The following is a 25,899-nucleotide window of genomic DNA, read 5'->3' on the forward strand; positions in this document are numbered from 1 at the left end:
AACCATGGGTTGCTGCCTACATGTGAACCAGGTCACTGTGTATGCTCAGTGAGAGGAAATCTGCTCCACTTCTGCTGTTACCAAGTTAGCTCTGTTCTCTAAATGCAATCCCTTTGCTACTACTCATGAAAAAGTGGAGATGATTTACTGAATGGCATCAAAGTGACCATTCCCCAGAATGTCTGCAGAGTATTATCATAATATTTCATTAGTCAGAATAGATTGCTAATCTTATTTAGTGCCATATTCCCAAGGCATTGCACATTCTAGTTCAGTTTGCATCACAGAATTTTATGTATCGGTGTGTACTCTTGAAAAGCACACAATCCTCCATTGTGTACGTGGGTGACTATAGACATAAACACAACCTACACATATATAATTCCCATTGAAATCTATGAGATTAATCTGAGACATAAGTGTAAATGGTTCTTCATTGACTTTCTGCCTCTACTATTCTTGTAGAGTAAGTGGTTGCAAAGATTAAGGCCCCTGCTTCTTAACAATTGTTCTCATGACATAAAAATCCCATTGAGCCTTGACCTTGATCATGGTAATTAAGCCCTAAGCCTTAAGGTTTGCAATTTGTTCTTCAGTAAAAGTGATAGAAGCAGGCAGACAATGTCCTTTGGTGTGCAGTGACATGGTGAAAATGTCCCAGTACCCACAGTGAGCCTGCTCTTGCTTATGGAGACCTTGCCATAGCTTTATAAGGATAACTGCCAAAGAAAGAACACATTAAAGTAGCCTCCATATGGTAACCATTTTGTCCGCACTGTCCCTGACGATCACTCTCTGTGCAGGTTACCAACAAAACAAGGGATATTTATTCTCTAAAGAAAGGAGTGCAGCAAAGGGAATCCCCTCCTAAAGGGCAGTATTCTGAATAACAGTTTGTTATAGTTAGTGAAGAGCTCAAGAATGCTTCATAGCCAGAAAGTACCCATATGTATACTTGCAGAAATGTTTGCACATGTGTGCGCACACACATTCACGCACAGGGAACTTGAGACCATTCTCACAAATGCTTAACAAAGCCAGTGAAGCTCTTGCTGTTTCCAAGGATAGTATCCAATTGTATCCCACCATCAGTGATGTTGTTGCACTAGTGTAAACCAATACTTGTGCGACGTAACTAGTGCTTGCTGGGGCAATGGGAAAAAACAGCGGTGGTGGCAAATTTGGGCAATTTCCCATTGCTCTAGCAAGCACTAGTTATGTTGTGCAAGTATTGGTTTATGCTAGTCCAGTGTCATTAGTGCAAGCACTGAGGCACAATTGGATACTACCCCAAGAATGGGTATTATTTAGACAAGTATTTGAAATGTACATGTTATCTCAGGGTATTTAAACAACATGCTCATCAAAGAGATAGAATCACATTTCCAAGATGTGAATCTCACTAATCAAACTAGCCTTGCATTACACTAGAATTCTCTGCCAGTCTAATCTTGTTGTCATTATAATATATCTAATTTGCCTTTTTTCTAGTCATTTCAGAGGAAAAATAACATGCTGGGTCACATGCTGTTTTTTGTTTGTTTTTAAATAGTGCTGTTACCCAATTGAAACTTTAGACACTTAGTCATATGAGATTTGGTCAATTAATCATTCAGCTAATTATGTCTGCATATATTATTTTGCGTGTGAATAAAACAGCTGTGAAGGAAAGAAGTATTCTTCCTTTTGTTTTTAGATGATGCATGCATATGTCACAGCAGACTAGGCATCTTGTTGTCTCCCCACCAGAATGTCTTCTCCTGCTTTCCTTCTGAATCCAAAATGGTTCTCTGGGATAATTAGCAAATGAAATGATAGAGCTGGTGTTGTCCAATCATTAGAGAACTGGACTTGGCTCTAGATGACTTGTATTCATGTCTGTCAAATGACCCAGATCCATAATCTAGAGAGAACCATAAAATGTCAGAGGGATACTTTACATGAACTTCCGGGATCTCCCCCTGCACCCCGCCCCCCAACACACACACACAAGTAATCGATCACATTTACAACGTTCTTGTAAATAACCAGTTTGGAGATAAATCATGGGGAGTTCTTCAACTGACCTTGGAATTCATTTCATATAGACTATCTATATATTAGTTAGTCTTCACACCACAGCTGGTTTAGTTTCATATCAAACCTATAGCTTTAACCAAGACCTTTTCAGACATTTATCTGTTTCTAGTTACAAGATAATACTGTGACTTTATGGATTTAAAGTACAGATGCTGATATTCCTATATGATGGCATGCCATAAAAGAACCCAGAACAGAATACTCAGGCTTCTTTTAGAGAAAATAGCATAGTGACTGTACATGTATAGGAAATACATAATTTATACATCTATAAACATATATGTATGCATAATTTATATATTATGTGACACAAACACACTCCTCGGTTTCCGTAAACTGGAAACAAACAAACAAAACCTCAAAACCAAAGGCATATGAAATTATGAAGAGATGGACAATGGGAAACCATTGGAACTTTCTATGCAATTCTATGCATGTCTACTCAGAAGTAAATTGTGTTCAGTGGGCCCTATTTCCAGGTACCTGTACATAGACGTGCAGCCTTAAAAGTGCTTAACTTTGACTGCCGCCAGTGTCCGTAGCAGATGTCTAAAATATATATGAGACAGTTACCCCTCTTATCCTAGGCAAAACAATCTCCTTAAAAAATCACACCATTCAAATTGTGTTGGTCACAGTCCACACATACCATTTGAGCTCTTTTATGTGCAGGCAACTGTAATTATTTTACCCACAGATCAATGTTTCATAGAGAGAAACTCCTAGAAATGTTACATTTCACTTTCACGTTCCGTGTTGTCTTGGACAGTTTGCTGTTGCATCCTTCAATAGCGTTAGGATGGCCAAGTGCAAAAGAGGACAGGACTCCTGCGTTGTGAATTGTTGTGGAAGAGAGGGAACTCCTCTACACAACCATTAAAGGTTCTGGAGCTGAGTCCTCTTTTGCATCTGGCCACCATAAATGCAGGAGTAGCATAAGGGTGGGATTTGTTTGTTTGGGTGGAAAAATTAGTCAAAAATAGAGAAACAAGTAAATAAAAGTAGTTGGAAAAGTTAGTCAAAAATGGAGAAATAAGTATACCAAAATTGTTAGTCAAGAATGCATGAATAGTATCACCCGAAAGGATTTTAAAAATCAAATAGGCCAATGTTTACTTATCTTATGAAACATTTTGGGGACAGCAATAAATAGATCTGTCTTCAGTGAAAAATCTAAAAGCTCTGAGCACCTAGGCTGTGATGAGTTATAAATCACATTAATTAAGGGTGGAATCCTATGCATGTTTAGACAGAAAAAAGTCCTATAACTCCCAACATTCCCCAGCCAGTTATGCTTTATTGCATATGCAGCTAGACGTTATTCTGTCTAAACATGCATAGGATTATGCCCACATTATTTAAATAAATTTGCATGCTCCTAATCCTGAGAGATTTGGTTTTGCGACTGATTAACAAGCAGGGCTTTTATCTGCATCTCCACATGCAGGCTAGTGAGAAACGAGTTCACTTCACTGTATCTCGGCAAACCAGGCAACAGACTCCTGATATCTTGCAAGAGGCTGGATGGGATTACAACGGTAGCCATCATCAGCCCTTCCCCGCTCTGAGGAACAATCCTAACAAGGTGAGGCCTGGTGCTCTTTCCCCCTCATGATGGTTTCCCCCTCTGTGAAAAAGCGGTCGGGGGATGGGTCTGGTACATTGACTAATGTGCCATGCCTCGAAGTATCATCTCTGGACAGTCTCCTCAAAAGGAGCACATTGTTGCTTTGCAGTATAAACACAGAAACTGTGGTCCTCTTTGTTTATATACCCTGGGAAGTGCTACTGCCTTGTGAAGGGATGGCGGAGAGCGCGCAGAGCCTGAGAGAAAGGAAGTGGAAAGAAAATCACGGTGCAAAAGTTTTGATATTCACATACCCCCAGTATTCTACTCACAACCACGCTTTCCAGAAAACCATAATAACTTTAAGAAATATATAAATAAATAAGAAAGAAAGAAGCTTATCCATCCACTTTCTCCATCTGGTGCAAATCATGAAGGCCAGGCTGTTGCTGAAACTGGCTTCAGAGATTGCCTGCCATCTGGTAGAAGATTAATAGGACTATCATCCTGTCAATCAATTTGGAGTTAACTATTATCAAGAGAGGGATGTGAAAGTGGAGATTCAATGCACTGCCAGTTTCTTGCATCTTTTGCAGTAGCCAAAAGAGACCATTGACCTGTTTTACTAAATGCATTGACAGAAAGCATGAGAGGCTATAATTCTTTGACAGTGTTTTATACGCTCTTTCTCTGACTGTAAATCATGGTTGCAAGACAACAGAGCCAGGCCTCATAAGACAGCAGAGCTCACAATGCTAAGCTCCACTTGGTATCTTGACAACAGGGGTAAGGGGTCCCACCAAAATGAGGGAGATAAAGCCAGGCTTGTTTGGTTTCTCCAGAAGAAGAGGCCTTCCCTGCTACATCCCCACGTCTTATCTCTCTTCATCCAAGCCATGCCACAGCGACACAAGCGAGGGATGGAATTACGCCTACTCGACAGGCCGAACAGATTCTAGCCCAGCATCTCAGTTTAAAAAAAAAGCCTCTCTGTCCTGCCCTTTGGTTAACCCCTACTCCCCACATCCTGAGCAGCTCATGGAGTAAAAACATAAAACCAACAATAATTATATAAAGGGCAACATAAAGCATTTAAAAGGCAGCAAAAAGAAAAATAAACCAGATTAAAATATTACATTAAAAATTCAACGTATGAAAGGCCTAAGCAAACAAAAAGGCATCTTCACTTGAAAAGGTATCAGACTTGGCATCAGACAACCCTTGTTGGGGAGAAAATTCCACAGTACAACTGAGAAGGTGCTGTCATAGGTCACTGTGCCCGCCTCACTTCTGAAACAGGGGGACCTGAAGAAAGGCCTCTGAAGTAGATCTTAGTAACTGGGCACTTGCATGTGGGAACAAAAAACAGCTTTTGAAACAATTGCATTGGCTCCCAGTCCATTTTTTTTATACAGTTCAAAGCTGGTTATAACGTTTAAAGCCCTAAATCACGTGGAACCAGATACCGTTAGGACGTGACCCTGTCTGTATATTAAGATAATCCTCAGAAGCCCCTTTTTGGGTCCCACTGCCATCGGTGGTAAAGTGGCAGACGGTGTTAGAAAAATAGGGTCTTCTCAGTTGTGGCACACCATCTTTGGAACTTACAGGCTTGCCTGGCATCCTCTTTGCTTTCTTTTCAATTCAAGTTGTTCTTTTTTTAATTTGTCCAGGCCTTTTAGGCATTGGTTTAGAGGAGATTTTATGCTGGAACGTTATCTACTTTGCTGTTTTATTGTGTTGCTTTATTGTTCGATTTTTGTATTTTAATCTCATGTAATCTTCTCTGAGAATCTTATTGAGCCAATACATAAATGGAATGCCAGCTGGTATTTGACATTGCCACTTCAGATGAAGTCAGTGTTCCTTGCATCCTGGGATCATTAAAATAAAATAGACTTTTAGTAGGTTTTGTTCTGTTGTTTGTCCCATGTGCCAGCAATGTCAGCTCAGTGACCACACAATGGCAAGCTGATAGCCTGTGCTTGTCCCCTTTTGACCCCTTAAATAGAGGTCACAATTTAAGAAGAAAGTGAATGCTGTTCTGAGCAACATTAGCTGATCTCTCCTTTGCCTTCTTTTTGAGTGTTCTTGAAAGGAAAGCCTCATGCTGTACGTAGGTAATGCCTGAGTCCTGGTCCCTCTTGAGTACATCCCCTTTTTCTGTGTGTCTGATGTAGCTATGTGCCATGTAGTGCTGCGCATATTACCATGGGCTTTTTTCATCTTTCATCTTTCCATAGCAAAAGAGGAGTCAAATCTTTTATACATCTAAATACAGTCATTAGATTTTCTAGCCAGTTTATCTTGTTTGTCTGGGCATGTAGTGTGAGTGCTCAAACCACTGTTCTTCTGAAGTGGACCCATAAGCATAGGTAGTTTAAAATCTGACTTTGGTAATCTGCAGGGGAGATGGTCTCATGTCTGCAGTGATGTACATTTCTCAGAGTGCATCATTTTCATGTTCCTACTACATTGCCTGAGAGGTCTGGCCTAGCCAGATTAGGTGATGCTGAGGTAAATTAAGTGGTTTATTTCTCACACCATTTATTTTCATTTGATCTAAGGAAGCCTTGGCGTCCTCATTTGGATCTCCTCTGATGTAGAGGAGAAGGTACCCTATCTGCTTGCAGCTGGAATTGCTCAAGGGAGTCTCTACCCATGTGAAGAATGATTTTTGTCACACCGTCATACGAGGCATCTCTGTTCTGATGCATACCAGCTTGAAGTTCCTAGACTGTCAAAGTTGCTAAATTGCTATCCTATCCTCACCCAAGCGATAAGTCTTTTTTGATTGTATTGGGTATGGGGTAGGCTTTAATCTTACAACTCAAAATACGACATGCATTCATGCTTAAATCCTATTAATTTTGTGTTGTTGTGGTAGAAACAAAAGAAACTGATTGCCTATAGAAGTTTCACCGCCTCCAAATTATTATGTATCCCACAGACCCTTGTAATAATTCTACTCTCTCTAGGATAATTTATTTAAACTTTCCCATCCCCCTCAGTCTTTTTGTCTTTTTCTTCAAGAGCCAACTCTCTCCGTAGACATTTCTAGGATGCAGATGTAAATGTGGGGTCAATATTGCTTTCAAGTTTCTAATATCCAGTGCCAAGAATAAGCCCCAGCCTTCAACATGATTTGTTATTATAAAATGGTTCAGCCATTCCTTTTGGCGAAGGAAACCTGTAACATCCTGCCTCCATGTGGAAAGAAGCAGGCGCTGAAGCCAGAGCCAATTGTAAACACTGAGTTGTCCAGCACCAAGTGTCGGGGAAGTTGTGAGCCACTCTAACAAATGCAACCTCAGACATCACTGACAAGAATTTGGAGTGTATTTTGCATACTGAAAGGTGATCATACATTTCTAGATTATGTGTGAGACAAGAGGATGTTAAGTCCTTTGTGCTCATATATCAGGAAAAGGCACACCAGGAATCATCAAGCAATGAAGCTGCATTTCTGCTTCTGAAACCACTTCCATCAGTGTTTTCTTAAAACCGTTTCCTAATATCAAATGTAACTCTCCCATCTAGAATTTAAACTAGTTGTCACTTCTTGTTTTTTCTACAGCAGCGATGCAAAACGTGTGGCTCTCCAGATGTTGGTGGACTACAACCTTCATCAGCCCTAGGTAGCATAGCCAGTGGTGAAGGATGATGGGAGTTGCAGTCCAACAACATCTGGAGCACCACACGTTCCTCAAACCCTGATCTACTGCAGTACGGTACCAGTGGCATTCCATATTTTCTTTGTGGCATTCTTTTCAAAACGGGAAGATTGTTCACACACACACACACACACCAATAGCCTTTTCAAAAGACTAAAAATATGCAGTAGTCTTTACCCTTCCTCATACGAGTACTTTTAAGAACCATTTATCTTTCTTTTTGTTAGAAATAACTCCTACTCCTACTACACCATACATGGCACTTTACAGAATAGCATATGTTAAAAAAAAAAAAAAGTCAGGTCTCTGCCCTGAGGAGATTACTATCTAAATTAGATGGGGTACAAGCGTCCATTGAAATTGAAAAAGGGAGATGAACATGGGATCCCCATTTCTTAATCTGTATGGGTGGCATCTGCTCTCACTTCCTGAACATTGATTAGGCTGGATTATGATTCTAGTTTACAACTAAAAGAAAAAGAAAATTAAAAACTCAAGATTCTGGCCCCAATCCAAAGAAAGTTACTCACTTATGTGTCATACTTATGTGACACATAAGTTGGTTATGTGTTGGTTCCAGATTTAGGGCTGGGCTGGGCTGGGCTGATGGAGTTGGATTTCTCTGCCGCCACCTCCCCACAGCAAGCCCTCCAGTCCCCCCGAAATGCTGCACAGAGGCTTGGGGCACTCTGATGAATGGGGCAAGCTGTGGTGTAGAGGGAAATGGGGGATCCCTGAAAGGTGCGTCAGTCAGATTTTCAGGGATTACCTCTCCCCACCCCCCACTCTAAGAGACTACTACATTCAGCAGGGTCTCCTGACCCTCTGTGTAGCATTGGGGCGGGGGGGGGGTGAGTTGCTGCGATAGGGACGAGGGGACAGGAAAGCCCAGTTCCACCAGCTCAGTTGCACATGCCTACATCTGGATCCAACCCATTGGTTTTACTGGGACTTAAGAATTACTAACCTCCTCTGGATTTACAGTCGCCCATTCTTGAGGATGTGGAGCACCTCTGGGATCCCTGGTCTAACTGTGGGGAGAATGTTGTTGTGTATTCGGTCAGTCGCTTCCGACTCTTCGTGGCTTCATGGACCAGCCCACGCCAGAGCGTCCTGTCGGCCGTTGCCACCCCCAGCTCCCCCAAGGTCGAGTCCGTCACCTCCAGAATATCATCCACCCATCTTGCCCTTGGTCGGCCCCTCTTCCTTTGGCCTTCCACTCTCCCTAGCATCAGCATCTTCTCCAGGGTATCCTGTCTTCTCATGATGTGGCCAAAGTACTTCAGTTTTGCCTTTAATATCCTTCCCTCACGTGAGCAGTCTGGCTTTATTTCCTGGAGGATGGACTGGTTGGATCTTCTTGCAGTCCAAGGCACTCTCAGAATTTTCCTCCAGCACCGCAGTTCAAAAGCATCTATCTCCCTTCGCTCAGCCTTCCTTATGGGTGGGGAGAATACTCCCCACAGGTACGCCTATCTGTTTTAGTTACAAGTATCTGAAGTGAGTCAGCTTCCCTCCTTTGCCCTTTTAGGTGAGTGACAGGCCTTGATCTGAAAAGGAGGCTCCCTCAGAATTGGATCTGACAAAACTGGATGACCCAAGGTGGGGTCTGACCCTCCCCCTGTAACTGGTAGAGCGTATGTTGAATTATGCTCTTTGAGATCAGTGGAATGGCTCCTTTTGGGTTATGTATAAATACATTATCTTCCCCAGCCTTCAAAGACTAGTCCTTTTACCCTCAACATTGAGGGACATAAAACCCTGTAGCTGAAGGAACAGCTTCAGTCTTCAGGTACTTAAAGTTGTACACACAGCAGTGGCCATTGCTCATTGCTCTTCCATCAGGACATGGAAGTTAGAGATAATCTGCTATAAATATTTATTTTACAGTAAATATTAAAAAGGAGGCAAGCTGTTATGTTTTCCTGGTCAGAGGAACCCCCAAGGTAATGTCAAAATCATGGAGGGAAAGTGCTTGTTTAGAAAGAACACACTGAAATGCTGTCATTGCTAGACATTGCCTTTTAACTGGTTGACTTGGTTATCAGCCATAAAGCCAAGTAAGCACAGCATACTGTTTATTAAAAGAAAAGCTTGCCTTGCCTTTCATCCCTGCCCACCCCATCATCTCCTCCCTTAGTTGAGTCTGCACAAGTTGCCGTCTTTTGATAATAATCTAAATAAGAAGTCATTCTGAGGGATTTTTTTTAAAAAGAGAAACTTATGATTATGACAGAAGTTTGGTTATGACTTAGAAAACAATCAATTATTTCCTTATCCTTATAATGAAACCTAGTGACAGACAATTCATTTCTGAACGTCACCTTTAAATCTTGATGAGGACTACTTTTTTCATAAAAGGACATACTAACACAGCCTATATGATCTGCAACATTACTGATGTGTGAGACAGAGGAAGCATATACTTTTCATACTTGGTTACAAAGTGAAAAGCTGCCGTGACTTATGAAAAAGGCATTTCCTCTCAAAAATTAATACTTGCCAGTGAGAAGAACCTCTGATCACAAAAGTGGAAATGAGATTTTTTTTCATTGAATTGAATTATGTTAATGTGAAGAAGAAGCGCTTTCTCTCTCTCTCATTTATAAAAAGAGAGATTTACTGAACATGCAATCCAGTCAAGTTCCCTGTGAGGTAGACACGGAACTCTTCCACAAACAAGCTTCCCCATTCTCAAATGGCAGGCATGTCAGTCTGCATTCATCCTTTTACACAACTGAAGCTTTGAGATGCCACTGAATTACATTCCAGGAGAAATGTGGTCATGAATTTACAGTTCTGCCTGGGATGGAACTACAGTTAACCGGATCTGGGGACATACCAGAATCCAGCAGGATCAACACAATTCCAGAGTTTTTACTGATGCAGCAGGTCATGCCACTACAACAGTGAAATTTCTGGAGCTCCAAGTTCCTGCTAAATTTGTCCCTGGTCGCCAGTCATCTTGAATCTGCAAAGGATCTTGGGATGTGTTTTTGAACTTTGGGGTACTATAGATTGACAAAAGTAGGTCTTCTATATACATTTTCTGGAGTGGGACCTTGCATTTCTGCTAATTTCTAGTGGAGGCAACCTGTACATTGAAAGCCAGACTCACAGGAGCTCATATGAACAGGTGCTTGAAATAGCCAATGTCTTGCAGTGACTTAGCACACTTGCCACTAGATGTTATCCACATGTTCATCCTAGAATATGTACCTTCCAATGACTGCATGAATAAAGTATCATGCAACCATTTTTTGCCCTCAAAAAGATATTGCCATGACTGTAGGAGATTGTTCAATGTGTATCCATGACCTACTGGCTCAGGGGGGATGTTCTTCATGTGCTCTTAACTGTGTGAAGAAAATTAATTCCCAACTTACTGTGCAAACCAGCAAACTTTTCAGCAAATGATTTAGATTCATTTCTCAGTGTTATGGGCTAGCCATCACTTTATTGCAGGTCATTATGTTTTTTGTTTTTAAACCACTTTGGGTTAGAATCATAGAATCATAGGGTGGGAAGGGGCCTACAAGACCATAGAGTCCAACCCCCTGCTCAATCAGGAAGCCTAAGCAACACATTCTGTGGACCTGTGTGTGCACTGGTGCTCTAGTATAGAAAGTATAGTTCCATAGGTTTGTTTGATGCCTCCTGTTTCTGTAATACGTTTGGCTGGAACATTGTCTACTTTTCCCCACCTTCATGCCAGAGGCAGTGGCAGTGAACAAAGATAAGATAATAGGCCATCAAATGAAGGTAACCAGTCTATGAATTACAAGTAACTTACCATTATTAAACTGTCAAAAGGATCTGAACTCATATTTGCTCTTTGTCCTCCACAGATTGCCCTCCATGCAACCACCTGTCATGAAAAGGTGGTGGCTGTCCGAAAGGATAATGCAGAGTCCCTGGGAATGACTGTGGCAGGTGGCGCCTCTTCCCACAGAGAATGGGATTTGCCTATCTATGTAATAAGTGTTGAACCGGGTGGAGTCATCAGCAGAGATGGCAGAATCAAAACAGGTGATGACACTAATGAAATTTGGAGCATATTTTGAATCAAAAGCTTGGCTTAGAGCAGGGCAGGGCAACTTGTGGCCCTCCAGATGTTTTGTCCTACAACTCCCATCAGGCCTAGCCAGCATAGCCAATGGTGAGAGATGATGAGAGTTGTAGGCCACCCCTGGTTTAGAGAAACTCAAACAATGTTACAGTCTTTGTGAAATGTAACAGCCCTCGAACTCGCTCATATATTTATTTAAGCCCAGTTGTAATTTACCTTGTGGTACAGTTGCCACTCTCCATGCGTTGGTAATATTAAATCTGGGTAGATCACTTGGGAAACATCATTACAGTGGGTTCCGAAATCTGGTCAGCAGCATGACTGTAATCTCTTAGTTTGAAATATTTAAATGTATACGAAGTGATTGATTTCCTTAAGAGGATGGGGACTTTTATTTATTTCAGTTACATCCCATCATTTCCTTCAAGGAGCTGCACATGGTTCTAATCACCCTCACGTCCTGAGGTGGATTAGACTGAGAAATGGTGATTGGTTGAATGTCACCCAGTGAGCTTCTTGGCTGAGTGGGAATTTGAACCTGGATCTTCCGAGGACCAAAAATGGAGGATAGCGGTGGCTTAGTGGTTAAGATGCTGAACTGCAGACTGGAAGGTCGGCAGGTCAGCAGTTCGAGACCCGAGTGCTGCGTGACAGAGTGAGCTCCCATCTTCAGTCCCAGCTCCTGCCAACCTAGCAGCTCGAAAGCAAGAAATTGCAAGTAGATAAATAGGTACCGCCTCGGCGGGAAAGGTAACAGCGCTCCGTGCACCTCGGTGTTCAGTCATGCCGGCCACATGACCACGGAAGTGTCTTCGGACAGCGCTGGCTCTTCGGCTTAGAAACGGGGATGAGCACCGCACCCTAGAGTCGGACACGACTGGTTGGGGACACCTTTACCTTTTACCTTTTTACAGTTGCCACTCTCCATATTGCATTGGTAATATTAAATCTGGGTAGATCACTTGGGAAACATCATTACAGTGGGTTCCGAAATCTGGTCAGCAGCATGACTGTAATCTCTTAGTTTGAAATATTTAAATGTATACGAAGTGATTGATTTCCTTAAGAGGATGGGGACTTTTATTTATTTCAATTACATCCCATCATTTCCTTCAAGGAGCTGCACATGGTTTTAATCACCCTCACCTCCTGAGGTGGATTAGACTGAGAAATGGTGATTGGTTGAATGTCACCCAGTGAGCTTCTTGGCTGAGTGGGAATTTGAACCTGGATCTTCCGAGGACCAAAAATACCAGCATATTTTAGCTTAAAGCTCTTGTTGTCAGTAACTAAGCCTTAAGAGAGAAATGTCTACCTATTAGAATGGGGGGGAGGAGGTACAGAAGCCAGGAAACCACCAAATGATTGGCAGTCAGGTGAAAGGTAGTTGGGCCAGGGGAAGTAGGCGTGGCCACCTGAAGAACCCTAGAGGCCAGGTTTTATCCCCAGGCCTAAGGTTCTGTACTCTTGTTCTAACCACAATAGTATAGTGACTATACCATGCTCGCTCCTCCTCCCCTCCCCTATCAATATTTGCAAATATTTGCAAATATTGCAAATACTCCTGCCCGAAGAGTGAGATCTATTGGAGGGGCCCTCCTCTGCATCCCACTAATGCGAGACATACTCTATGGTGGGACATGGGAGAGGGCCTTCTCTGCAGTGGCACCCTGGTTGTGGAATGGAGGCCCAACTGGCGAGTGAATTGGTCTCATTTCGGTGCCACGTAAAAACATGGCTTTTTACCAAAGCCTTTGAGGGCTAAATGCGTTCCCTAAAGTAGCACACTGTTTTAACTGTGTTATTGTTTTGGATTTTAATTGGTATTTGCTTGTTTAATGGTTTGATATGTTTTTAGCTGTTTAAATTTTTATTATTTTACAGTGTTTAAACTCATTTTATCTGTACACCGCCCTGAGATCTTAATGATATAGGGCAGGATACAAATGTTTTAAATGAATGAATGAATGAATGAATGTTTATAAGTACAGTATGATATAAAGCATATGTTAATAGAACAAACTATTTCTGAACAATTGATTACTGGCTTTAACCGAAGACAGCATGAGAAGACTACTTAATCCAAGTGAACACCAGCTGCTGCATTTGCTGATTTCTAGTACAGTAAGAGATGACACTAAATGCACCCGCCCTCTGGGTGCTGGGTTCAAGTGTCACCTTCCTCCCCCACTCCTGCAGTCTTGTATACTGGAAGCAGAATCAATCTGCATTGGGGCGGGGGGGGGGGACTTTCTATAACCAGATTGATATAGGACATTTTCCTAGATTTAAACTGTCCTTGAACATCTCTCCGTATTTCTTGTAGCATCTTAACATTGTTCACATGGAAGAGAAAGCAGAGGAAAATAATTTGCAATGTGAATGAGTATTCTGGCTGGTGCAGATTTTGCAGTCATATTTGTTTGTTTTATTTTATTAACTTTTATGTGCTGCCCAATAACGACGTTTTCTGAGTAGCTTACAACATTAAACTATTAAAATACAAATCAAAACCATAAAACCAGAACTATAAAATACAGTAAAAAAATTCATTACAAACCCAACTGAACTTGGAGGCACTATAAGCCTGCATGAAAACAGGCACAGTCTGAACCATCACAATTGAGAGAAGCCCAAAGGAACGTCTGTCTAAATGCTATAAAATGCCAACAACATTTGCAAATAGAATTGATTTACATAAGGAAAGTGTGGCATAAACCTGCTATCTCCTGACACTTGGCACTATCATGGGCATTCATTTATGCTCTGCATTAACCTAAAAAAAAACTTTATACACCAGTGAAACTTAAACCCTCATAGATTAAATAAGATTTTAGACTTAAATCATAGCTGAGTAGCACTGGCGTTCTCCATATGTGATGCCAAATGAGCAATTTTAAGGTCTGAAATCATAATCTTGATTGAGGAAATACTATTTCTTTCATGCCACACATAATAATCTTGTGTAGTTGTTAGAAAGGTTGTAAGGTCATTCAGACAGGGATTGAATAAGCAGATACGTTAATAGCTGCAAAAAGTCTGCCGAAAGAGGATTCTGACTCACCTCCGACTAACGTGAATGTACAAAGTCTTGTTTGACTCAGAGAGAGAAGACTTTGGCCAGATGTGCCTCAAAGGAAATGGGAGATATTTTCTGAATTACTAGAGTAAGTATCATAGGTTGGATCCAGACTTAGTCACACTTCAAGTAGACCCACTGAAATCAATGGGACTCAGGCTAGCCATGAATCTGACATCAGCAGCCCTGTGGGAAAGAAGGAGCAAGGGAGGCAGGAGCAGGCAAAGGAAACATCAGCACCTGCTCCAGCTGGATGGCACCCCCTGCCCCCCAGGAGGTTTGAGGGGAAATGGGCCATTCCACCAGACCTGCTGACAGTCCCTTTAATTTTCTCCTCTTCCCTCCCCATCTTTTTTTCCTTCTGTGTTGTATCTTTTTAGATTGTAAGCAGCAACTGTCCTTTTTTGCTGATTGATTATAAGCTGCTCTGAGAGCCTTTTTGGGGATTTGGGACACAAATAATTTACATAAATAAATTTTAAGTCCCATTAATTTCAGTGGGTCTGTTCTAGGTATGACTAAGTCTGGACCCACCCTATGAAACCTGTCTCAAGTATAACATCAAGAAAGTTATGGATGTATAAAAAACTCATCACTAAGCCCACATAACTCAACACCCAGTTCAGTGGAGATCCTGTGTCATGTGAATAATTGGTGTCTACTGAGCTCCACTACTTCTGCCCTGTTGAAGTAGTTCTATGCTTTGTAGCATTCTACTCAAAAGGAGTTTCTTTTCCCTACTATTCCAGCCTTTTCCCATGAAAAAAGGCACATCAAGAGCTAGAAAAATCTAACCACTGCATTGTAGTGATTGGAGTTTGGGACTAGGCCTGGGGGACCCAGGTTCAAATCCCCTTTCAGCTGTGAAGCTAATTGGACTACTGAGGCCTAACCTCAGAGGAAGAACCATGTACATTGGTGATGGACCCTCCAGTTGTTTTGGCCTACAACTCCCATCAATCCTATCCAGGATAGCCAATGGTGAAGGACGGTGGGAGTTGTAGACCAAAACATCTGGAGGGCCACAAGTTGTCCGCTCCTGATATACATCACCCTGAGCTGCTGCTGCTGAAGATTCATCATCATCATCATCATTGAATTTATATTCTGCCTTTTTTACTTCTGCAAGAACCCAAGGAGGCTTACATGCTCCTCTTGCTCTCCATTTTATCCTCACAACAAGCCTGTCAGGTAGGTTAGGCTGAGAGTCAGTGACTGGTCCAAAGTCACCCAGTGAGCTTCATAGCCGAGTGGGGACTAGAACCAGGACTAGCTCTTCTTTAAAAGCAAGATGGGTTATAAAATATTAATGAAGGCTGCAGCTTTATATCCATTTAGCTGAGAGTAGGGCCCATTGAACTCAATGGGACTTACATCTGAGTAGACATGTATAGGATTGCACTGTAAATAAATAAAAATAATAGATGTGTGGTCTTCCAATCGCCTTTTTATTATTATTGGTGCCTACACCTATTACTCTTGTGCCTAGCTATTTCAAATAATTTTCCAGCTCTGAATCTGGGCTAAATTATTTGTTCAGATACCAGTTCTGTGGTTAGCACTCTCTATGTTAAAGTGCGAGCCACTGTCTCAAGAAGATCCGTAGGGAAGAATTTAACTTGTAATTTGTTCCAGATGCCACAAGGAGGCTTTCATAAGATTGGTACCTTATTCTAGAAGACTGCTCACTTCCAAACTTGGTTTCAGTTCTGACAAATATTAGCATTCCACATCCTTCTCAAAATGGCTTACTATGAATTAGATCGCTTTAAGTTACTGGCAAAAGAAGGCTATTCTCCAATTGATATAATGTGTTTAATATGTTCTCATATAAGAATACATCTCATATTCTCTGTAGGATTTCGTACTCAATAAAATATGAAAACCTACCGCTGATTTTTCCCTAAATTGTTCATGAATCAAAGCAGTGATCCTGAATTAGATCATATTGCTTCTTCACAAAATCGGGGCACTTAAAATACAACGAATCTCTCATATGCTTTCTTTCATTATAGGGCTGTGGAAACGTTCTTTCAATTGTATATTAGTTCCTATTCATTTTTAATTTTGGATTTACTATGAGGAATATTTTAATGAAAACATTTGCATAGCCATGGAATCCCATAATGCTCTGGGGACCCTGCAAAAAGGTTGGCCTTTCTGTCATCCTGATGACATAAAGTAAACAGGGGTAACCATGTGTGTGTGCGTGTGCATGTGTTCACACAACCCTTAGAGCCCATTTTGATTATCTGTTTAGGTATTGCAAGCAGCAGCAAGGGAGAAATTAATGAGAATTCTAGTCAATTTAGCTTCATACTTTTGCATTTTTCAAAGGGGCTTTATTTCTCAGAATTATACACCCATAGTCATTTGGGATGAGCACATCTTGCTAACACTCTGACCTAGCATTAATTATTAATGCTAGTAGTAACAACAATGGACTGGAACAATCTTCAAAGGAAAACTGCAACATGCAAAGCCAATGAGGGTCAATAAATAATTCCCACCATGTTTCAGGAGAAGTTGCTCAATATTTAAATACACACAAAGATGCACTTCCTTTTAGCTCTCCCTTTGTAGAACTATAACTTGGAAAGCACCGCTGCAATAACAACAGACGTCTAGAATATGCAGCTTTATGTTAACTGTTGGACAATGTGTTCCAAAAAACGTATTTGAAATACATTAAGATTTATTAATTTTAATTGCACCTCATTGGCTTTGTTATTTTTTCCTGTTATTTTTGCACACACATCCTTTTGCTTGCAATGTGCATAGGGAAACCAATTTGTTGTCCTCTGTTCAGGACAGCAAGTACATCTCCCTTTCCCCCAAACTATAAATTTCCATTGTATAGATCTGAGACGGAGTGTTAATAACATACTGAAAAGCTAACCCAGTTTCTGATCGAATCTGAATCCATATCACCCAGGTAATATGCAATAACCTACCCATCTCTATGGCTAGGGCTACCAAACGACATTAAACTTCCCACTAGCATAGTTTTAAAAACTAGCATAGTTTTGGTGGGTAGAGCATTACATACAAAACCGCCAAAGTAAAGTGTGATATTAATATGTCGGACTTGTTTACCAGTAGGTTGCAAGAAATAACATTATTGCCAGAGGCAGAAAAAATGCTTTTGGGGCTTCATCCAGTCTATAAGCTGCTACTTGACCTCTCCTTGGGAAGTGGCACAGCTTTGAATGAGAAAGTGTGTCTTATTTTTTCTTTTCTTGCCCACTAGGAGACATTCTGCTCAATGTGAATGGAATTGATCTGACAGGTGTCAGCCGTGGGGAGGCTGTAGCCCTTTTGAAAAACATTTCCTCGTCCGTTGTACTCAAAGCACTAGAACTGAAAGAGTGCTTGGCCTTGGAGGATGGGAGGGGCGATTCATTGCTTGATGCCAGTTTGAACCTATCAAGTCACAGCGAATGGTCTCCTTCCTGGGTGAGATGGCTTGAGCTACCACGGTAAGTCCCAGGAAAACCTGAAAAGGGCTGGGAGGAACAGCTTATGGTGCTGACCTGGCTTTTTTTCCTGGCTTGATGCATTATTCCGACATTTTAATTAAACCCAGATTCTGTCCAAGAACCTCCACCTTTCCCCATTTCCTACTCTTGTTGTAGCTATATCTATGTATATATACATACATATATACAGAGAGAGAGAGAGAGAGAGAGAGAAAGAGAAAGAGAAAGAGAAAGAGAAAGAGAAAGACAGATTAGTCTGCTTTTAAGGGAGCCAAAAGATCATGAACAGGCTTGCTTTTGAAAACGTGTCTGGACAGAGTAAGAGAAATCCTTCACAGTCTTAGAATACAGATCTGGGATCCTGGACCACCCTGCATCCTCCTAAACAACCCCTGCAGCTTGCAGATTGCACAGACACCATTTTAGTTATATGCTGTTTTAAACTGTTTGACTTTGCCCAGATGTTCAAGAACTACACGTGCACAGGGGTTGAAATTCTCTAAACTGCCTTCCCCCTCACCCTGCCCTGAATAAAAGAAAGAAAAGAAACTGTTAATCTCTAATGGGCAGGAAGCAGCTGTGTTGTAACTTTAGCAAAAATAACAAAAACCACGGTGTGCACAGTTTGTCACCCACTCACACAGTGCATTTTAATTTCTCCCTGGGACATAAATCCTGCCTCGTTGCAACATTCGTCTGAACCTGAAATTTAAAAATGAGATCTTGCCAGGATGACACTGAATTAAATCTATCCTCGAGCTAAAATCCAGCAACCCACAAATAAGAAAAACTCACAGTCACATAAAGAACTTGAGATTCTCTTGAACAGCTTTGCACACTCACCTTTTGTTTTATCCAGTCCTGTATATCCAAATATTTTAGATTACCCTAAGCCCAATTGGCTGGGGAGTGGCTGTTTATCAGTAATACATTATTAAGCCTGCAGTCCTTATCCACTTACCTAACCCACCATAGACCTACTAACAGGCCAAAGGCCTTCTTGAATAAAGTGGTCTTTGCCTGCTGGGGGAAATACAGCAGACAGGCAACGAACCGAGCCTCACTTTGGAAGGAGTTCCACAGCCTGGGACTGCCCCTCGGGTTGCCACCAAACACACCTCTGAAGGCAGCTGTCTTGAAAGAAGAGGCTCTCTAGAAGATTTTAAAAACTGGGCATGCTTGTATGGAAGAAGATGGTCTTTCAGGCAGCCTGGTCCCAAGCTATATAGAGCTTTATAGGTCATAACCAGCGCTATGAATTCTGCCCAGGAACAAGAGAGTGAAGCAGACTTGAAGGTCTATGGGCTTTCAAAGTTAGGGCAACTTCAGAAAGCATACCATCAACATCTGCATCTGTAAAATAAAAAAAACAGTACCCAGCCCCACTTACAGGCTAAAAGCCTTCTTGCATAAACAGTCTTTGCCTGCTGTCAGGACAGCAGCAAGGAAGCGAACTGAGCCCCCCTCAGGAGGGACTTCCACAGCCCATCCCCACCAATTAGGCATGTTCTGCAATGTGCATCTCCAGGGGGTAAGTTCAAGGGTGCACCTTCAATTCTCCTCAGGTAGCTTGGATGCCGTTAGAAGTAAATTAGAGAAATTCGTGGAGGGCAAGGCTATCAGTGGCTGAAACGGAAGCAAGAAACAGGAATGAATGGAGGTAGGGATGCAGGGATACCTGTGGGTGGGAAAAGAGGGGGGGCAGGTGTAGCTGGTGGTAACAGATGGGGGTACAGAGAGAAGAGAAACTGAAGATGGATACAGAGAGAAGCAAGAGGGAGTAGCTAAGAAATGGGACTACTGAGAAACTTGTGGGTACAGAAACAGTAAAAGAGGAGGCTAACCAAGATGGTGTGTAGAGAAAAGAGCAGGCTCAGGGATGTAGAGAAAGAGTGTGAGTGCCATACTGGGCAGAGAAGAAAGATAAAAAAGAGGAAGGGTTAACTGAGAGGGGTTTGGAAGGGCCTATAATGGTGGAGAGAGAGGTGTGTATGCACTATGGGACATGGAGAGAAAGGGTTAGCAGAGAAAGGATTAAAAAAGAAAACATGGAATTAAAATAATGACATAGCATGATTTTAGCATAACATAGCACCTCCTTAACTTCGTATAAAAACAGAAAAGTGGCCTTCCAAGTAGATTGGTGCACCACTGGTCTATATGGAGGACTTATCTGGGATGTTGATTCAATGCACCAACTGGTGTCAGCCAGACAAAAAATGTGCAGATGCCTGCTAGGACTTGCTCTACACTACCCTTCCATCATATTATAAGAAGGCAGTCACTATGTTGCTTTCTGGGGAATTTTAAAGGCAGGCCATCATTTTGGGAGGCAAAGCAGAGTTCATACACCTTTAACAGTTGCATGGCAAACACTCATTCTCACTGTCTCTCTGTGATAGGATGTTTCACCTGTTGAACTTCTGGATGTCATGCAGCTCTTAAAGGCACAGGAACCCTGCCAGTTATTTTTTTTTAAAGATGACAACCTTGAAAAAAGAGCAATAACCACACGCCTAGTAGGATACCCTCTGTATCACAGCACAGTTCAGCTGTGATGTGATTGAATGGGAGGCTTCTGGGTATGCACACACATCTGCCTGCCTAAAAGAGATGCATTAAAGATTGTTCTATACTATGAGCAAAATCTAGCAAAGTAGCCAGCCTGTAGCTTTAAAAAAAGAATCCCAGGGGAAAGGATTTGTCCTCTTAAAGCCATCAGCCGATTTTACTGGGGTTCCTTCTCTCCATTCCAAATCTATACATGCACTACCATTCCCTCCTCCTTCCCCTGCGGCCTCTTTTACTAAAGGAAAATTACCCACCATGTCAGCAGCTCTGCAAACAGGAAATTCATTGTAATCATATCTCCAGCTGCAGCACCACTCACAGAAAAGGGCCACAGTGTATATGAACACCAAAGGGGATTAGTATGCTGAACAGGTACATTGGTCTTCTTAAATCCAGATTAAAGGGGGGTGGGTGTCAGTGGGAGGAGAGACTAAAGCTGATTATAATTAACAGGAACAGAGGTGTATTTCTTATTAGTACTTGCTTGTTTGACCAGGCACCAGGGAGTCAGAATATGAATTTAGTCCCTTAACAGCACAGGTTATCAGATATTTTAATCTTACCTAGTGAGTTCTACTGACACTCTTATTTCGCAATTTTTGGCTCTCCGAGCTTCTTCCTCCACATCTGGAAGTCCTTTATCAGGTCCTTTCACCAGAACATGCATCACATTAATACACATTAACTCATTTCCCCCTTGTCTGAGAATGTAACCTTTCGGCACCAGGGTTCCCTTTTGGTGCTGAGGGCAACTGCCCAGTAGATCTTGAGGAGGGGTTAGAGAAGCCTCGAGGATATTTTCACCAAAACCCTCCTGCAGTCACCAAACTATCTTTGGGAAATAAAGACTGTCACTAGTGTGTACTTCAGGCTAGAAATAATTTCTGAATATATTCTTATTATTTAATGTATTTAATAGCCTTTCTGAAGCCATATCCAAAGTGGTGTACAACTTCTTAAAAACAGTAATAAATCAATGCAAGAATAGTGAAAGAGCTGGATGTGGAAGGGGGGACCCGGATGGGAGAGCAGAAATTAAGGGATGCCAAGGAGGTTGAGTAGGAAGCAGGAGAGACAGGAGGCAGTCGAAAGGGAAGGGGGGGGGAGCCAAGGTAAACCTCTGCCCCTCCCCAACCTTTGCTTGCACTGCAATTTCAAGAATGAGAAACATCAATGCTTTGGGGTGGAGTTGTTGCCAGCACCTCGGACATCAACTTAGGGACAGAGACAGCAGCCCTATCCCTTGGTGCAGATGTAAGGTTGCCCTGGCAAAAAAAAAAAAGTAGCACAGAGAGGGTCATTATAAAGCCTCACACTGCGCACACATCTTGAGCTATCATAATGCAAACGGGTTGGAGCAATTAAAACTGGTGAGCTGGTAATCCAGCTGAGGCCCTAGTTTCACTGTGGAAGAGTGAGATGTGGAGGGCCGTTGACTCGATTGCACCCAAGTGCCCTCTCCGGCACTGTACAGCCTGCTCTGCTCCTTGGTATACTGGGGAGCTGTGAACAATGAAACGAGCTGGACGTCGGCTAGAGTGTAAATGGCATAAAACTGAAAGATGACTGAGCTCTCTAGAGCACATTACCGTGCCTATTGTGCAGTGGTGCAGACAGCAAAGAAGGCTTACTTTGCTGCCTCCATTGAATCCTCGAGTGGCCATCCAGCAGAGCTTTTTGGGTGGTCTAGGGGTTAACATTCTCCTCAGTGGATGGAGCCCTGGTCCCTTCAAGGCCCCACTGTGACCTTTTTGCATTGCACTTTGAGGATATAACCATTTGTTTCTGCAGTGAACCTGCTGCTGTTAGTGTACTCCAGTTGAAGTGTCTGATGTCACCATCTGCCCTATTTTGTGGGATCAATTTCAGTTGCTGCGGCCTGATGTGGTGAAGGCGGTAGCAGCAATGCAACCAACCATGTGCACTCTCGATCCTTGCCTTTCCTGGCTAATAAAAACTAGCTGAGGGGGTATGACTGGGTGGGTCCAGGGACTGGCAAATGTATTTTTGAGTGAAAGGGGGGTTCCTGCTGTCTTTAAGGAGGCAGTAGTGTGACCACTCCTGAAGAAATCCACCCTGGACCCAATGCTATTTGACAACTACTGATCAGTCTCAAATACCCCTTTCTTAGGGAAGGTACAACTGCCGGCACCCTTGGGAGGATACTGATTATCTAGGCCCAGTCTGGGTTTCAACCTGGCTACTGGACCGAATCAGCCTTGGTTGCCCTGCTGGATGACCTTTATTGGGAGAGGGACAGGCAGAGTGTCATCATGTTAATTCAGCTCAATTTTGATACTTTGATATGGTCTCCTTCTAGATCAATTCCTTGGGCTGGATATTGGAGGCACTGCGTTACAGTTTTTACAGTCTTACCTGCGGGGTTGATTTCAGAGAGTAACATTGGGTGACCATTCCTCAGTCCCTTGGCAATTGAGCTATGGGGTGCCATCTTGACCCCAATGTTGTTTCTCTCTCTCTCTCTCTCTCTCTCTCTGTATGTATATATGTATGTATGTATGTATGTATGTATTAATAAATAAAGTCCCTGGGAGTGATCAGTAGGGGATTTGGAAGCAGGTGCCATTAGTATGCTAATGACACATGATTCTATCTCCATGTGACATCTGAAGCAGGTGAGGCTGTGCAAGTTCTGGATCAGCCCCTAGATTTGGTGATGGGCTGGATGAGGGCCAATAAACTGAATCCTGACAAAATGGAAGCCCTGTGGGCGAGAGGTTCCCAAGTCTGGGAGATCGGGTTGTTGCCTGTTTTGGATGGGGTTGCACTCCCTTTGAAAGATCAGGTTCGTAGTCTGGGGGTACTCCTAGATCTGTCACTGTTGCTGGAGTCCCAAGTGGCTCAGCGTGCCTTTTACCAGCTTCAGTTGGTTCGCCAACTATGGCCTCTCCTGGACAGGGATAGCTTGGCCAGTGATACAGGTGCTATAACCTCAAGACTGGATTACTGTGATGCACTCTATGTGGAGCTGCCCTTAAAACTGGTCTGGAAGCTGGAGCTAGTGCAGAATGCAACAGCTTGGCTGTTGTCAGGAGCCCCTTTTCAGCATGCAACACCTTTGCTGAGAGAACTGCACTGGCTGCCTATTTGCTACCAGGCCAGATTTAAGGTTTTGCTACTAGTGTGTAATGCTCTAAACAACTTGGGACAGGATACTAAGCACCCTCTCCCTTATCAATCTGCCCTGTCACTGTGGTCATCAGATGGGATGCTCCTGGGTTCCACATAGACCTATGACCCAATTGGAGTCCACCCGGAGAACAGCCTTCAGTGTGGTAGCTCCCTTTCTGTGGAACTACCTGCTTCTGGAAGTCAAGCAGGTACCAACATTGTGTTGTTTTCAGCACCCACTGAGAACATCTTTATTTCAAGAAGCCTTCCTTGATTTACCAGTTTCTATTGTTTTTTAAAAACTTTTAATATGGTGTTTTATCTTTAGTTCACCACTCTGGAATCTGTTTAGATGTGCAGCAGTATCTAAATGTTATAAATAAAATATAGTCAGGAATGAGTAGGGATGCTACTCAAAATTCACAAGCCTCACTTTGCCCAATAGCATTTCCTGTGTGATGCTTGGAGAATGAATACGTATTTTTCTATGGATTTATACGTGTAAATTTTGGGAAAGTAAAAAAACCATCCAAAAGTCCATGGATTCCACACGGCCGGGGGGGGGGGGGGGGGTGTTCCGCAGTAGATTCAGCAGGTCGGATTCTTAGAAATCCGAGCTCATTTTAATCCATCTCGAATTTCTCTAGCATCCCTAGTTATGACCCTCAGGAGCTCACTAGCTAAGTACTTAAATTGCTTGGGGAATAAAAGAGGGATAAATAAAACAAATATTTTATAGACTTTTTTTGAAAAAAGAAAAAGTTCTAAATTCCAGGCAATTTCTTTATACAATTACATATATACTTAAATATATAGAGGAAGTCTAAACTTAAAAATAGCTTTGTGTTCACAATTCTGATTTGTAACAAAACCATGTAACCCCCCCCCCCCATCTTTGATACAACTTCTGTTTCTAACTGGTTAACCTAGGCTACCATTGGAATTTTTCAGAAACCAAGGAAATAGTAGTGACCAGCAAGCCCCTGCCTGCTTTCCATGTAATAAAATTTTGGTCAAGCCACCCACCTGCATCACATGGATGTCAAACTACAAACTGAATTTGGGCGGGGGGGGGGTAATTATTCTGACCACAGGGAATTGCTATCTCAGCCTATGCTCTTTTCAAAACACAGGTACTGTAAAGCTATCACAGCTGGATTTTTGGAAGTCTTTGCTCAGACATTTTAAGTTCAGTTTTTATCCTCTTATCGTACAATGTCCAAGGCAGCATACAAAAGAATAAAAGCATACAATACTTTAGAAAATACATTAATCAGAATGAGAATAAAATCTTAAAAGTAACAAAATATGCAGTCATTATATATACGCTAGCTTTCGGAGGGTGCTCAAGTGGAAACTCGAGCCTGCTTTTTGACATGCTGTGATGTCCAAACTCATGTCAAAGTTAGGAACATAGGAAGCTGCCTTATACCAAGTCAGACCACTGGCCCATCTAGTTCAGCATTGTCTGCGCCAGGGGTGGGGAAGCTTTTTTTAGTCAAAGAGCCAAATTCGAATTCGAGAAAGGTCTTCGGCGCTACATTCTGTTAGCGGGCTGGGCCAAAACATAAAGTGTGTATGGCCAAAGGCAGAGGGAGCAGGGTCAAAATGTGGTTCTTAACAATTTTAAGTTACTTAGGAATAAGCAGGATAATCCTCGGCATGTGTACTCAGAAGTAAGCAGGGCTGAATCACTCTGTCGCATGTCTACCCACAAGCAGGGCAAGCCTCTTCATTCAGAAGCAGCCTCTTCATTCAGTCTACCTGTTCAGAAGCAGGTAACTGCAACTTCCTCTCCCCATCCAAGAAAAGCTCTCATCTCTGAGCAGCAGCTGATTGGACATGAAAGCACTTTCTGCCGGGACAGGGAGCAGGGCAGCCCGGTCAGCTTGAGGTTCCCTATGCCTGCTCTACGCTGACCTGCAGCATCTGTCCAGGATTTTAGATGTGGATCTTCCCCAGTCCTACCTAGAAATGCCAGGGATTGAACATGGGACTTTTTGCCCGCAAAGCATGTGGTCTACCACTGAGCTACAGCCCTCCAGAACTGTATGTAGCCTTAAGGAAAGGAAGATGGGCTTGTCAGTCACCCAAATTGAGGAAAATTCTAGACTGAGATCTCAAATTGTTCTAGATATGTTTATACCGCACAAAGGGGGCAAACTCTTTTTGCTCAAAAAACATTGGTGTAGTAGTGTGGCTAAGAACATGACCCGTCAGCTAAAGAACACTTGTTTCAAATCTCACAT

The 25,899-nt window shown here is 42.4% G+C and overlaps 1 protein-coding gene across 4 annotated transcripts in view; it reads left to right on the top strand.

Annotated features, from left to right (window-relative positions):
- LNX1 (ligand of numb-protein X 1) overlaps positions 1-25,899 on the top strand; it is a 135,092-nt gene that overhangs the window by 104,476 nt on the left and 4,717 nt on the right. For all 4 annotated transcript variants that reach the window (XM_084856753.1, XM_084856754.1, XM_084856755.1 and 1 more), the window contains 3 exons: positions 3,527-3,664; positions 11,169-11,349; positions 17,719-17,947. In XM_084856753.1, the coding sequence (XP_084712879.1) occupies positions 3,527-3,664; positions 11,169-11,349; positions 17,719-17,947 (548 nt within the window). The remainder of the gene's footprint in view (positions 1-3,526; positions 3,665-11,168; positions 11,350-17,718; positions 17,948-25,899) is intronic.

Source organism: Heloderma suspectum, chromosome 5 (assembly GCF_057233095.1).
Source record: "Heloderma suspectum isolate Gila_16-S chromosome 5, 16-S_ref, whole genome shotgun sequence".
NCBI lineage: Eukaryota > Metazoa > Chordata > Lepidosauria > Squamata > Helodermatidae > Heloderma > Heloderma suspectum.